This window comes from Musa acuminata, chromosome BXJ2-9 (assembly GCF_036884655.1).
Source record: "Musa acuminata AAA Group cultivar baxijiao chromosome BXJ2-9, Cavendish_Baxijiao_AAA, whole genome shotgun sequence".
In the NCBI taxonomy this organism is placed as follows: domain Eukaryota; kingdom Viridiplantae; phylum Streptophyta; class Magnoliopsida; order Zingiberales; family Musaceae; genus Musa; species Musa acuminata.
Window position 1 is genome coordinate 25,866,713 of NC_088346.1, and position 14,455 is coordinate 25,881,167.

At 36.7% G+C, this 14,455-nt stretch overlaps 1 protein-coding gene across 7 annotated transcripts in view; it reads right to left on the reverse strand.

Moving 5' to 3' along the window:
• Positions 1-13,674, reverse strand: part of LOC135623326 (acyl-CoA hydrolase 2-like) — an 81,473-nt gene extending 67,799 nt beyond the window's left edge. For 5 of the 7 annotated variants that reach the window (XM_065126168.1, XM_065126167.1, XM_065126173.1 and 2 more), the window contains exons 1-7: positions 13,535-13,674; positions 13,351-13,443; positions 12,858-12,925; positions 12,267-12,348; positions 10,744-10,790; positions 10,498-10,623; positions 1,127-1,204 (exon numbers count right to left, since the gene is read on the reverse strand). In XM_065126168.1, coding sequence (XP_064982240.1) covers positions 1,127-1,204; positions 10,498-10,623; positions 10,744-10,790; positions 12,267-12,348; positions 12,858-12,925; positions 13,351-13,443; positions 13,535-13,550 — 510 coding nt within the window. In that variant the 5' untranslated portion in view covers positions 13,551-13,674. The remainder of the gene's footprint in view (positions 1-1,126; positions 1,205-10,497; positions 10,624-10,743; positions 10,791-12,266; positions 12,349-12,857; positions 12,926-13,350; positions 13,444-13,534) is intronic. The other 2 variants (XM_065126169.1, XM_065126170.1) reach the window with 2 other exon arrangements.
• Positions 13,675-14,455: the final 781 nt, after the last annotated feature.

Sequence of the window (14,455 nt, forward strand, 5' to 3'; positions counted from 1 at the left end):
GGGTTTCTTGCTTTTGTTGGAAGTTACTGCATCAATGTTGACCTGCTACCCACTATATTGCACAGTTTGGTATTGTTGAGGCAAAACTTTGCTACCTTTGTGATCTACATTCTAATAGTGTCGATCATATCTTTTTCAACTACACCTTCACTAAATGTGTTTTTACACTGCTTAGCAGACCAATAAGCTTGATATTTCATTTCAATTTTCTAATTTATGGCATATTGGTAAGTGGCTCCTTGAAGGTAAGGATTTGGATAAAAGGAGGTCTAGGACACTTAAAGGTGTGATCATGTTTGCTCTCTGGCTGGTTTAGAAAGCTAAAACTAATGCTGCCTTCAATGGCAGGAAGGTTTCTCCATTCTCCATCTTTTGTAAAACTGTTCTCAGTTAGTTCCCTTTGTGATGCATCTGAGGGACTGTGGTCTGAATTGTATCAGGTCATGGTTACTTGGCAGAAACCAAAGTTAAATATGGCGATGGTCCTTCAAGGGGAGTATGGGGGATGCGGCTTTTTTATTCGAACTGATGCGGGTTTATGTTTTTTAGCAGGTGGATTTTGCCAAAGCTGTAACATCAATTACCAAGAGCTGCTCGCAGCCAAAATGGGGCTTCAACAGGCATTACAACTTAATCTGCACAAAATTCACATTGCGACTGATGATCTTGTAATCGTTGACATTCTCTCTAGGAAAAAGGAGCCTCCATGGCAGCTTGTTAATCTTGTTAGACGTATTTTTGATCTCCTCGTGGAAATATGGGTTTCCCTTATTTTTCATGATGGAAACCAATGTGCAGAATGGTTGGCAAACTCTGTTTGCTCAACCAGGCCTTTTTTGTGGATGGATCACTTACCTGATCTGTTTCCTTATTTTTTGAGTGCTGATCTATCAAGCCCTGGTTGTGTGATGTGAGACTACTTTCTTAATAGCAACTTCTAATTTCTTTTTGAAAAAAAAAAGAGTATATAAATCTTTATTATTTATAATTTCGAATAAAAACATTTTAGGTCTTCCTCTACTTCTCCTCATAGTACTAACAATGGTCACATGGTATAACGAAAATAAGAAACTCACAAAGTACATGTCAATGCATTAAGTGAAAATATATGACTTTTAAAGCATGCCTGTCCAATTAATTGTCCTCCAAAAACTTGTCTAAAAGATGGAGCATCTGGTAAAGTAAACCCTCGAAATAAATCCACCTTCCAAATAATAGGAAAATTTTGTTAAGAATAATCACCTTTTTAAAGAATGATACTAGAAATTTTGGACCAATTAATATCAACATAAGAAACTATAAGAACAACAAACTACATCAAAACAACTTCAAAAAAGAAAGAACCCCTATTATAGCCAGGCAGCACCACAATTTCACATATATTTATGCTTGAGTGGAGAAAGACATGTTAGTTGATGTTTCCCTCCATAAGTTTAGATTAAGTTAGAGCACCGGATCATTATAAAGTTAGAATGAGGCACATGGTTTAGCTAATTTAGGATCAAACATAATCGCTTGTCTGAGCAAGACTCAGCTCTTCACAGTGCAAATTGTTAACATAAAAGCCACATAACCATAGTTAAAGCTGAACTAAAGAACAAATTGCACTACAAATTTGGTAGAGCTCATGGTAGAAAACACTAAGCCACTTTCTTGTTTGGCTCAGATGATAAAGACCCTAAGAGCTATAGTCAATGTAATCAGCATATCAATAAAATTCTTACAATTTCCTTTGCTGAGGTAAAAAGATTCTTGATTTAAAGAAAAAAGAAATGTTGTTCCTACCTTTAAGTAATTTCTTTCACCAACAATTTACCTAATGAAATTCTTACTAAAAGCAACTTCAAAGGTTTCTAGCATGCATTTTGATCTTATAAGGTTTCTATCAAGAAAAGAACATTATAGTGTACACATTAAGAGTATCTTCTCTGTGAACCACTTGTATAGTCAAACAGGAATACGAGTAAAATAATGACCAGATACTTGTCTTATCTCCCAGAAGAAATTTTGAAACTCAAAAAGAAATAGAGACGAACAGTTACAAAAATAAAGGATGAAGTTATTACTAAGCAAAATCTATCTCCTCAGGACAAGGAGCAATAAGTGTATTTCATTTGAGGTAATTAAAGTCCACATTCTTAATTTCATGATATTACTAGTGATAGTAATGCATTAACATTATATGAATAGGCAAGAGTTGTCATGAGTTTTACAATGATTGACGTAAGCTCTATGCCAGTTTAGTGCTATGTTTTCCAAGTTAGCATGTTGCCATGTCCCTCAAATGGTAATAGTTCAATATGCTTAATTCAGGGTCTTCCGTAGCGAGCCGTACCGCCCGGTACAGGTGGTACGTACCGGTCCGACAAGTTTTCGGTACGCGGACCGACTGTTACCGGTCCGAGGCACTGTAGCAGTGTACTGTAACACTGTAGTAGTGCTACAGTACCGAACGGTACATCCAGTACCGAGCCCAGGTCGAAATACCGGTACGGTACAGTATTGCGAACCTTGGCTTAATTCTTAGAGCAATACTCATTTAAACTATGCCTACTATCACAACAAAAGTCCTTAAAAGAGTTAAATATGTCAATTTCAAAGAGACCTAAACTGAGAATTTACTATATAAGTAGATTGTTACACTAGTAATATAAGAACAAAAAGAAGCCAAAAGATCCCAACTATAAGTTACTCACAATAAAGCTATCTTGCAGGACCATCAAATCATTTTTTTCTTTGTTTCAGAATAAGTTGCTTTGGCCTTCATATACCTCTCCTCACACCACAAATTTGAGTTCATTCACTTCATCTGACTAGGTGCATCTATAGGCCTATCGTGGAAACAGACACAAAACACATCTTTTATTTCTAAAAAGATCCATCAAATCAATTTGTTTCTAATAAAGTTTCAGCATCTAAATATCCTCGCTTCACTAATCTGAAATAGTTGCCCAACCAAAGCCTTTATAGGTCTCCTCCAGATGCAACCAACCACTACACATTAGATGGTTATTCAAATGTTGCTGCAGATGTATATGCACTCATATGAATTCCTCGTAGAAGGATAATAGTCAATATTTTCTGCTATTTAGCTTGCAACCCATCGAACATATGTGGTCTGCACTCTGCACAAATATGTAAGTGTGGTCACATAGATCATGTATATTTTCTCGTTAATTTCATTGTTGCAACTTCTACTATTATGTTGGTTCAATTATTTAAGATTCCTGAGAGTATGTCATTCACTAATTAAATCTTTACTTGTATCTTATCACTTCAAATATATTCTTTAATGTGAATGGATTTGATTCTATATTTTTTTTATTTGACCTAAGCATACAATTGACCTACTAACAACTTAGACTCAATAGTCTTTGTTTCAAGGAAAGCAAAACCGACCAGACTGATTGATGCCAGCCTGTATTTACCTATTTTTAAGTGAATCAGGATGTGGGATGCCCCTTTTAGACTGAACAGGACCTGTTATATATTTTTCAAAAGAAAATACTGCACTTATGTTTTCTCACACATCACAAACACACAATGTGGGGGCCACCCAGCCGTGCCGCAAGCCGATGGCAGCCGTGGCTGTTCCGATGCTTCTCCTCCTGCTCCATCTCCTTCAATGCGTCTCCTCCTTTGCTTCTACTTCGCTTCTCCTCCACCTTCTCCTCCTCCGTTGTTATTCCTTGTTTCATCTTCTTCTTTGTTCCTTCTTACTTCTTCCTTCTTCCTTGGAGTGAATCATGATGTGGGATGCCCCTTTTAGAGCGACCAGGACCATTTATATATTTTTTCAAAAAAACACTGCACTTATGTTTTATCACACATCACAAACACACAACTTGGGAGCTGCCTAGCTGTGCCGCAAGCCCATGGCAACCGTCACTATACCAATGCTTCTCCTCCTGGTCCATCTCCTCCTTTGACTCCTCTTCTCTTTTCCTCCACTTTCTCCTCCTCACTTCTTATTCCTTCTTTCTTCTTCTTCTTTGTTTCTTTTTTCTTCCTTATTCCTTCTTCTTCCTCCTCCTCCCTCCCCATGGTACCACCATACATGCCAGTGTCATATGTGTCAATAAGCCAGCATGGACCAGACCCATACTAGTCTGGCCTCAAACCAGTACAAGTCCAATACTCAAAATTGCAATCCTTGTTTTGTTTACACTTCAACTTAGTTTTATAAATATAATAATCAGCATAATATGTGGCTATATATCACATATTCAATTCTTGCACTAAAAACAAAATGCGTGCCCACATATTCAATTCTTGCACTCATGACCTAAATATTTTATTGATTATATTGTGTATATAACATCATGTCTCACATAGGAAATGAATGATGAGATGTGTAAATAAGACCAAATGAGGATAATACCAGCCACTCAGGCACTTGGGGCCACTTGATCAGAAGCTGTTCAAGTTCATGGGCTAGTAGGCCTATTGGATCAGACAACTGACAAAAGCATTAAGTCCGATATTCACAATTGGCAAACAATATTCTCTCTTGCTAGTACTATGACTGTATGACATTTCATGCAACAATAGAACGATTGACAAAATCCTTAATATAACTCAAAGCAATCTATCAAGCAAATATTGAAGTAGCTAAATCTAAGTTCAATGAATTTATTATCTCACCGACAACGTTCCCCCAGTGAGCATCCAATCTTATACCATTTTCTGATAACTGATATTGTTTCCAATGGATTATCGACTATAAAACTTATACAAAGTCATACAAGATAAATGGCATACAGAAGTCATGAAGTTGGTGGTACCCACATATTAAAGATGATAAAACAACAAAGCCAAATCAACTTTTGCAGACTTATTCTCAATAGAAAAAGAAAAGCAAACTATTGACTTTCAGACTTCTTTACAAAATCTTACGTTCCAAAATCTAAAGTTCAACTCAAAGTTTTGACTTTAAGTCAATTTAGATCATGAAAGGATAGTCCCATTGAAAGAATACTGAAACGAATCAATGTAAAAAATTAAAGAAATCATCAAAACCAATCCCAACATCATTGCATTAATTAAAACTTCAAAATATCTTTTTTAGTCAATTATTTTATTAAAACTGATGAATCCCAATAAGGATCAACAAAAATAGACAAACTTGACCATAAATGGCTAAAGCCATCACAACCAAAACACTTACCAAGGGGCTAAAACTGCAACCAGTAATATGACCCTTAATTTAATCAATTTGGTCTCATTATTCAAAATGAAATCCATAATACAAATCAGCGATTTAAAAAGGCGCTCGGGCGAGGTGAGACGAGGCCCGAGCGCCTCGCTAAACTTCCAGGCAGCGCGCTTCAAAGAGGCGCTCGCCGCCTGGGCGCTCGCCCGAGCCCAAGCGCTAGGCGCTTCAGGCGAGCGCCTAGGTTAAACCAAGCGCCAAACCAGGATTTTAGGTCTGGTTCAGTCCTGGTTCGGTCTCCGATGGTTAGTTGGTTCAATCGAACCAACTAAAACCGATATCAGCGACAACCCAACCCTAACCCTCATTGTCGCTGCCGCTGCTCGCCGTTGTCACTGCTCGCAAACGCTGCCGCTATCGCCGCTCGCGCCTCCCGCCGCTCGCCGCTCCTGCTCCCGCTCCCGCTGCCGCTGCCTCCTTACACTCCCGCTGCCGCTGCCTCCTTATATTCCGGCTCCCGTTGCCGTTGCCTCCTTACACTCCCGCTGCTGCTGCCTCCTTACACTCCCGCTGCCGCTGCCTCCTTACACTCCTGCTCCCGCTGCCTCTGCCTCCTTATACTCCCGCTGCCGCTGCCTCTGCCTCCTTATACTCCCGCAGCCGCTGCCTCCTTACACTCCGCTGCCGCTTCCTCTTTTCTCAATCAGCACCACCTTACACTTCCTTCTTCTCCTTCTGTTAATAGTATACTGTATACTGTTAATATTGTTAGGTTTATTTGAAATTATTAATTTTCAATACTGTTAATAGATTAATAATATATTATTTTGATTTTAATACTGTTAATTTTTATTTATTTGAAATTATTGTTAGGTTTCAAGATAAATGGCAAGTGTACAGAACAACTCAATAGAGTCTCCAATGGCATCAAAAAAAGATCCTGCATAGAAGTATAATTATTTGAAGGATCCGAAAGATCCTAATGTAGTGACTTAAGTATATATTCTGAGATAAGACTACTAGAGGTGGTATTTTTCGTGCAAAACAACATCTAGTAGGAAATTTCAAAAATGCAGCAGCTTGCAAAAAGTGTCCACCTGAGGTAAAAGAAGAGTTGCTGAGTTATATGAATGAAAAGAAGACACAAATGAATGAATCTTACGGGAATTTACCAGAAGACAATGTTGAACATCTCAGGGATGAAGAAGAAGATTATTCTATGAGTATTAACCCAAGTGGGAAAAAAGTATAAGATAAAAAAGGAAAAGAAGTTATGAGTACTAAGAAGGGTAAAAAATGATCGATGGATCTATATATGTTTCAAGGATCCCAGAAACAACAAGGGCAAGCAGGAGGCTCAAAATTTAGACAAACAAATATAAGTGATGCTTGTGATAAAGAAATAAAAGGAATAACAATTCAGCACATTGCTCGCTTCTTCTATCAGGCTGGTCTTCCCCTTAGTACAACTCGTTTAGACAATTTTAAGGATATGATTGAAGCTATTGGAAGATATGGTGTAGGATTAAAACCTCCAAGTTATTATAAGATGTGAGTTCCATTGCTGCAAAAAGAGTTGAATTATACAAATGACTTACTAAAGGGTCATAAAGAATCATAGGCAACACATGGTTGCTCTATTATGTCAGATGTTTGGACTGACAAGAGGCGCAGGAGTATAATTAATTTTAAGGTTAATTGTTCTTTAAGGACTATGTTTGTGAAGTCAATAAATGCATCCTTTGTAAAATCTAGAGACAAGATATATGATTTACTTGACAACTTCGTGGAAGAAATTGGAGAACAAAATGTCGTTCAAATTATAACCGACAATGGAAGCAACTATGTTTTAGCTGGTAATATTCATCTTTTAAATTTATTAATTATTTTATCTTCAATTAAATGTGTTAAACTCTTAAGTCTTATCATTTTTGTTATTCTTTGTCTTAGGTAAATTGCTTGAAACAAAAAAACAACACTTGTATTGGACTTCATGTGCAGCACATTGTATTGATTTAATGTTGGAGGATATTGGAAAGATCTTAGAAATCAAGAAAACCTTAGAAAGAGCAATTTTTGTTGTTGGATTTCTTTATAATCACATTGGGGCTTTAAATATGATGAGAGAATTTACAGGGAAGAAAGAATTAGTGAGACATGGTGTCACCCAATTTGCTACTTCATTCTTAACATTACAGAGCGTGCATCGTCAAAAACATAATCTGAGAAACATGCTTAACTCTGAGAAATGGGTGACAAGAAAATAGGCAAAAGAAGCAAAAGGCAAGAGGGCTGCTGATGTCATCTTAATGACATCCTTTTAGAATCATGTAGTTTATATATTAAAGGTAATGGGCCCTCTTGTTCAAGTCCTTCGATTGGTGGATAATGAAAATAAGCCTGCAATGAGATATATTTATGAGGCTATGGATAGAGCAAATGAGGCAATTAAAAGATCTTTTAATGAAAATGAAGAAAAATATGAGAAAATTTTTACAATCATTGATGAAAGATGGAATTGTCAACTTCATCGTCCCTTACATGCAGCAGTATATTATTTGAACCATGAATTCTTTTATAAGTTTAAATCTGTTGGGTTTGATGTAGAAGTTTTGGATGGGTTATATCAGTGTATTGCAAAATTAGTTCCCAGCCTTGAGGTTCAAGATAAGATTATTCATGAATTATCTTTATATAAAAATGCCGAAGGTCTTTTTAGAATTCCAATTGTCGTTCGATCCAGGACAACTACGTCTCCATGTATTAATAATTTGATATAATTAATTTCATATATATTATGTTACTATGTTATTGCTAATAATAACATAAATTTTATAGCTGAATGGTGGAGTCTATTTAGAAATTCCACCCCGAACTTACAGCAATTTGCTATCAAAATACTTAGTTTGACATGTAGTGCTTCAGGTTGTGAGCGAAACTGGAATGTCTTTGAGCATGTAAGGATCACTAAATATTTTTGTTTTAATTAATTAATTTATTTAGATAGATAAATTAATATATTTTTAAATTATATGACATGACAAATTCACTCGAAGAGAAGAAATCGATTGGAATATCAACGATTGCATAATCTTGTTTACATACAGTATAATCAAGCTTTGAAGGCTCGTCATGATTTGCAAAATATATTTGATTCAATCTCATTACAAGATATTGATGATTCAAATGAGTGGTTAGTAGGAGAAATGGGTGCTAACTTGCAAGATGTTAAAGACAAGCTTGTATTTGAAGATGATAGATTAACATGGGGAGATGTGGCAAGAGCTTCAGGTGCTGGAGAATTATAAACATATATAAGACATATGTCAAAAAGAAAAATGAGTGCAAAAGCATCAAGCTCGGCTCCTGCTATTGTTGAAGACATAGAGAATGAAACATATCTTGATGAAGAGAAAGGATTCAAAAGACAAGAGGAAGAAGATGAATTCAATGAAGATGATTTGTGTCAAAATGACGATAATATTGATTATGATGAATGACTTTGATGTAAAATTTTATTGTTTTGAATTTTGAAACTTTTTGTTAATATGACATTGCGATTTTGTCTTCGATTTTCTTAATTTAATAACATATTTTATTTAAAATTTTAAATAATTATATTTATTAATTATATTATATATTTTTATATTTTAGCACCTCGCTTCGCTCGGGCGAGCGCCTAGCGCCTCGGGCGTTTTTGGACCTTGGCGCCTTTTAGCGCCTAGCGCTTTTTAAATCACTGATACTAATATTATCATTTGTGTTTTATTATTTCTTTCTTTTTTTCCTTTGTATGGTAAAGATCAGAGCTACCTTCCTCATGTAGCATGAGTATTTTTACCATCTTCAATTCGTACGAGGTTATTCTAGTTTCGAATACCAACAGAATAATGAATTTTTATACCACCAAAAAAAGTGAAAAAGCTTCATGAAATTATTATAAAGAAATTTTACATATAAACAATTAGAAAGCTTGCAAGCAATCCATAAAGAAAAGGCAGTTGAGTACAATGTTTTCAAAAGGTGAGGCCCAAGTGCCTCGTAAGAGGTCTGGGTGATAGGTTTAAAGGAGGCACCACTCGGGCATGCCTAAGCCCAGGAGTGCGCCTTATCCAATCTGAGTCTAGGTACAATCAATTTCAAATGGTTGGCTTAACCGAACCAACTAATCACAACCCCCCACCCCATGCTTGATCTAGCGAAAGGAACTTAGTAGAAGAAACCCTACCATGAGCCTCCTCCACCCTATGCTGTCAATTGCAGCTTCATTTCTCCACAACAGCGAAACACTTCCTCTCGTAGCAAAGATGGCCCTCCGACAATGTCTTCTTCTTGCAGCAACTCTTTCTTTATCCTTGCCATCATTCTCTCCCTCTTTCTCCTTCCCCTCCTCCACTGTTGTCACTGCCCTCCTCTCATTGAGCCTCCTCAAACCCCGATAACCCCCCTCTCCCTCTTCCTCCCTCTTCTTCTCTTTGGTGCAGGCCCCTCTCCTTCCCTCTTGTTGTCCCCTTCTTCCTCTTCATTGTCACCTCCCTCCCCTCCCTCCTCTTCCTTCTCCTCCTCCCTGATAGCTTCCCTCACAATTGAGGATCGTCGAACTTCTCCTCTTCCTCCTTCTCCTACTCCACCTTGTTCTCCTCCTAACTATTTCCTCCTCCTTCCGCTTCTCCTTCTCTTTGCTTCTTCCCCCTCTCCTTCCCTCTTGTTGTCCACTCCCTCTTTCTCCGTCATCGTCACCCCCTCTCCCTCCCTCCTCCCTAGAAACTCCCCTCTCAACTAATAGCCACCAAGCCTCCTCGAACCCTGACAATCTCCTCCCAGCCAATTCCTCCTCCCTCTTCCCATTAATATTATATATATATATATATATATATATATATATATATATATATATATATATATATATATATATATATATATATATATATATGTTTATTTATTTATTTAATAAATATTGGCGAGCGCTTCACTTTGCTTAGACGAGCATCTAGCACCTCAAGTGTTTTGACACCTTGGCACCTTTTAGCGCCTAGCACTTTTCAAAATGTTGGTTGAATAGGTATATATAAAGTCTATATTTCCCTCCACATAAAACAAATGTTATGCATGAACATAGGCATAAAAATTTTACAAACTTCAGTACATTCCTCCAAAATTGTTGGAGAACAAAGTTCAGAAATGAGGAAAAAAAAAAAGAAGGGGGGAGAGAAAGAATGTATGAGGTTTTATCTCTATCTATTTCCTATCAGATGATCCTGTTTCCCTCTTTCAGGGAGGGGGGTTTATGGAGTAGTCACAGTAGTCAAACTTTAAAAAAGAGATGACAGGTATGACACACTTACTTCCAATGGCTCTAAGCACAATATATGCTCCATAAGTGACAAGCCTCCAGGTGATTCATCTGCATACCATATTGACTTCGGTTGCAGCAAACTGCTATAACTATCTGGCAACACCAAGCAGGTTAGCTGCAAAATTGGACCAATCAGCAAAAAATAACAAAGAAATTCTTAGACCAATTAAAAAAATGTTATTCAAAAGATAAGTTTCACTGGGTTTTTTTAACTGAACACCACAATGAAACTTACCTGAGATAATGCTACCACAGTAGCCTGTTGAATGGAACCACCACTTTCTGTAAAATATAAAACAGTGCACTTGAAGTGAATAATGTGTTAGAAAGCAACAAGGAGGCAAAAATACTCTGCTGAATAAGAGTCTTACTTGCAATTGCAATGTAAGATTCAACCTGGGTATGACGCTACCACATGAGACTCATGACTATCACATACCTACTAGTCAATGACTTCTATAGAATGAATCTTTAATGATATGGCCTAAAGTGCTCAGACACAAGTTGCTAGAATGCCTAGTTTGATATAATAAACAAACTCAACATTTTCCAATATGGGTAATGGTTATCAGAGAGTCACAATCCTCCTACCTCTTCAGGTCTGACATTCTTGTGAAAGCCCAACACATAGCACATAGCCCAGAATCACTCCATGCTGTGATGTGCCTTGCACCATCCACAAATAGCCCTTCCTATATGCATGCTAATCCACACATCCATGGTCTTAGGCCTGGCCTTGATATGGCATGACACAACTTGATAGATCAATTAGCTAACAAGTCATAAACTATTTTTCAAACATGTGATCCAAAATGCTTTCTGAATTTACTTAAACAAACCTCATCAAGTCTTATATACCAAGACAGCTAAGCATCATTTCTACATATTGGACTAATTGGGGAACCACCCTATTGTCTAACACATTTGAAATGGATGTGGTCATTTACTGATATCTAAAACTATATTGGCCTATTACTAGTATCTCAGACCTAAATATTTTCGCCACACTGTTAAGGCCCATTCAGTCCAAGTTCTGGGCTACTGGACTACAAGGTTAGTTCATGAAAACCAAGATCAAAACGGACTTGAGATAGTGGATGTGTGGATTTGTAAGCCCAATAGGAAAAGCTACCTGAGAACAGTTAATTCAAGGAGCATGTCATGATATGAAGCAACCACCAGCACTATGTATCATATATGCTGTCTCCCAGGAAATGATTTATGTGTAGGCCCTGACAATGCTGGTAAGGATTTGAGTAAGAAAATTATGGTAACACAAAGAGTTACATCAAAGTTAATGCAATGTAATATTGAATATAGATAGCCCAACAACTAATAACTAACATAATATTTTCACCCATGTTGTTTACAACATGTTCTATCCAATATACTTGGCTAGTAAATTTATCGAGTTCGGTTATGACAGTTCCTTCTTGAGCAAAAATCAATTTTGTTTAGGAATGAACTACACATTCGAGCTAATTTTTTTGGCCATCACTTCACAGAATGATACAGTTCTGCCAGCTATGCACGTTCAGTGTTAATAGCTAATATTAACCAGGATCACTTTAGACCTAAAAGTTTTAGTATCAATAATAGTTTTAAATAGAGTACTTATTATAGTTGGTATCCTACTGCATTTTCCCATCATTTTTGTCCTCATTAATAATTAATCATCGAATGCGAAATAACTGAAACTCCACGTAATGGCTTCTAGATACTCCAATAAAGATAGACCTTGCACTAAAAGATCCATACCATAGCCAAAGTAGTCATACTGTTTCAACAGGAGGTCTGAGTGATTTCCTTCTTCTATGCTGGCAGATCCAGAAATCTCAACCTAGCAAGCATGGAACTAGAAGCATCAATCATGAAATGGTACTGGATAAAATTCTTAAATCAACCATATTTGAATAACTTTTTGCAAGTAAAACAGATAGACATAAACAAAGAAGATTGTTTTCCATAAAAAAGAATGAAACAAAATCATTGGAGAGTGCAAATGCTACATGATGATTATTGTAGAAATTTTTCCATATTTTCAATGCAAAAAAATTAAAATAAATAGATCTCATCACAGTTTCTGAAACATCAACCATCTGCAGAACTAATTATTGGCAGCTAACTGAAACAAAATATTCCTCTATTGAACACATCATGTAATAGAATCTGAAGGCAATTTCCACATTACTTTTTATGAACTTAGAAAATAAACAAAATAGTGATAAGTAAAAAGATACAAGTGGCATGCTAAGTAGCAATTAGCATAAGCAACACTGAAGTTTGCAACCATGAAGTTTGCAATCATATGCTATAATTCATCTTCCGGTTTTCTTTTTGGGAAAATACCTGGCCCTCCAAGATGAAGTAAATACCATCTCCAATTTCCCCCTCACGAACAACATATTCACCAAGTTCTGATAAGAATAAGAAACGAAAGAAAAAACCACTCAGCTACGCATACAGGACTAGATGGATCATACTGCGGATAGAAAGGATCCTTTCATATGACTCATAAAAGCTACCTCCCTAACCTACATTTTGTGGAATCAACAGATTTTAGAAACTTGCATAGTTTGAGCAACCTATCTATCAAAACCATAATAGTTTTCAGACCGCTGAGGGGTTATGCGCCTCACGCAGGTTCTTAAGTTGATCTTGTGATCCCAATTACCGAAATTCCTCAAATAATAGAAGATCTACATCATTAATAACACATGAGAAAGACTCGTGCTGGAAGATAAAATGATATCCATTTCCAATGATATACAGAAACTAATTTATATCCAAGCAATTGGACTCGGCGATTGAAAGAGTTCAAAGAGACGAGAAACCAGCCCACCATATTGCTTCACCTGGACGACCTCGGCAAGCTTACGGAGAGAAGAACCTGGAAGCCGTTGCAGAAAAGGCACTTGTCGCAGAAACTCCAACACTGAACCCAATAAATCCAAGGAATCAAGAACCCCAAGAAAACCGATTGAGAGAAAGGAGGGTGATCGACCCTAGAGTTTCTCGGGCTGTACCTTTTCCGCGATCCATTCAAGAACAGCAAGTATGTCGAGAGAGAGAATGGAGGGGGGGAGGGGGCGCATCGTTGATGTACTCGATCGCCGCTTGGTCACGATTTTTAACGATACGATGTGCCTCCGGAATTGACAGTGGTGCCGGATAGCGGGTCTGATCCCCTCAAGAAGGAGCACATGGTCAAATCCGAACGCTTCTCCACCACGTAGGACTTGGGGGTACAAACCCATCCCATTGCCTGCAGTTTGCACATTTTTATTTTTTTTGACAAAAAGTGCGTCGTTTATACATTCCATAAAATGTTGATTCGAGCGAAATAATTTTGACCAATTCTAATAATTCGTCACGTCATAATGTGTGTGTGTGGATATAAGCAGAAATCACATGAACATAGCTCACATTTTGTTCATGATCAAAATCTGCAACATTACAAAACGGACATTTCAACTCCGTCTATTTTATACTTGCATATTATTAGAAATCCAAGAAAATTAATTTAGGTTTGGATAATTCTGAAAATAAAATTTATAATAAGATTAGGATCTAATCGTTGCTTTTTAACTAATAGAATTATTTAACTAATAAAATTTACTTTTAGTCGTAAGATTGAATTGTGTAACAGTCTCATCCAAAATCTAATGTAGTTTCCGAATTATGTTATAATTAACTAAATATGTTTCCAAATTAATCAGTATATACGATTTGGTGTAGTTAGCGCATAAGAGTCATTGATTTGATTTTTAGATTAAGACAATCTTATTTTCAATTCCGTTATGGGTAATTCACATAAAATTATATCTAATATAACATAATATAAAATAATGATAATACAGAAAAATAATTTTTTTTTTTTACGCAAACGACATCCTTTTAAAATCTATGAAAAAAAAGTCTCTTAAAAGCTCCGCGTTTAGCTAGGC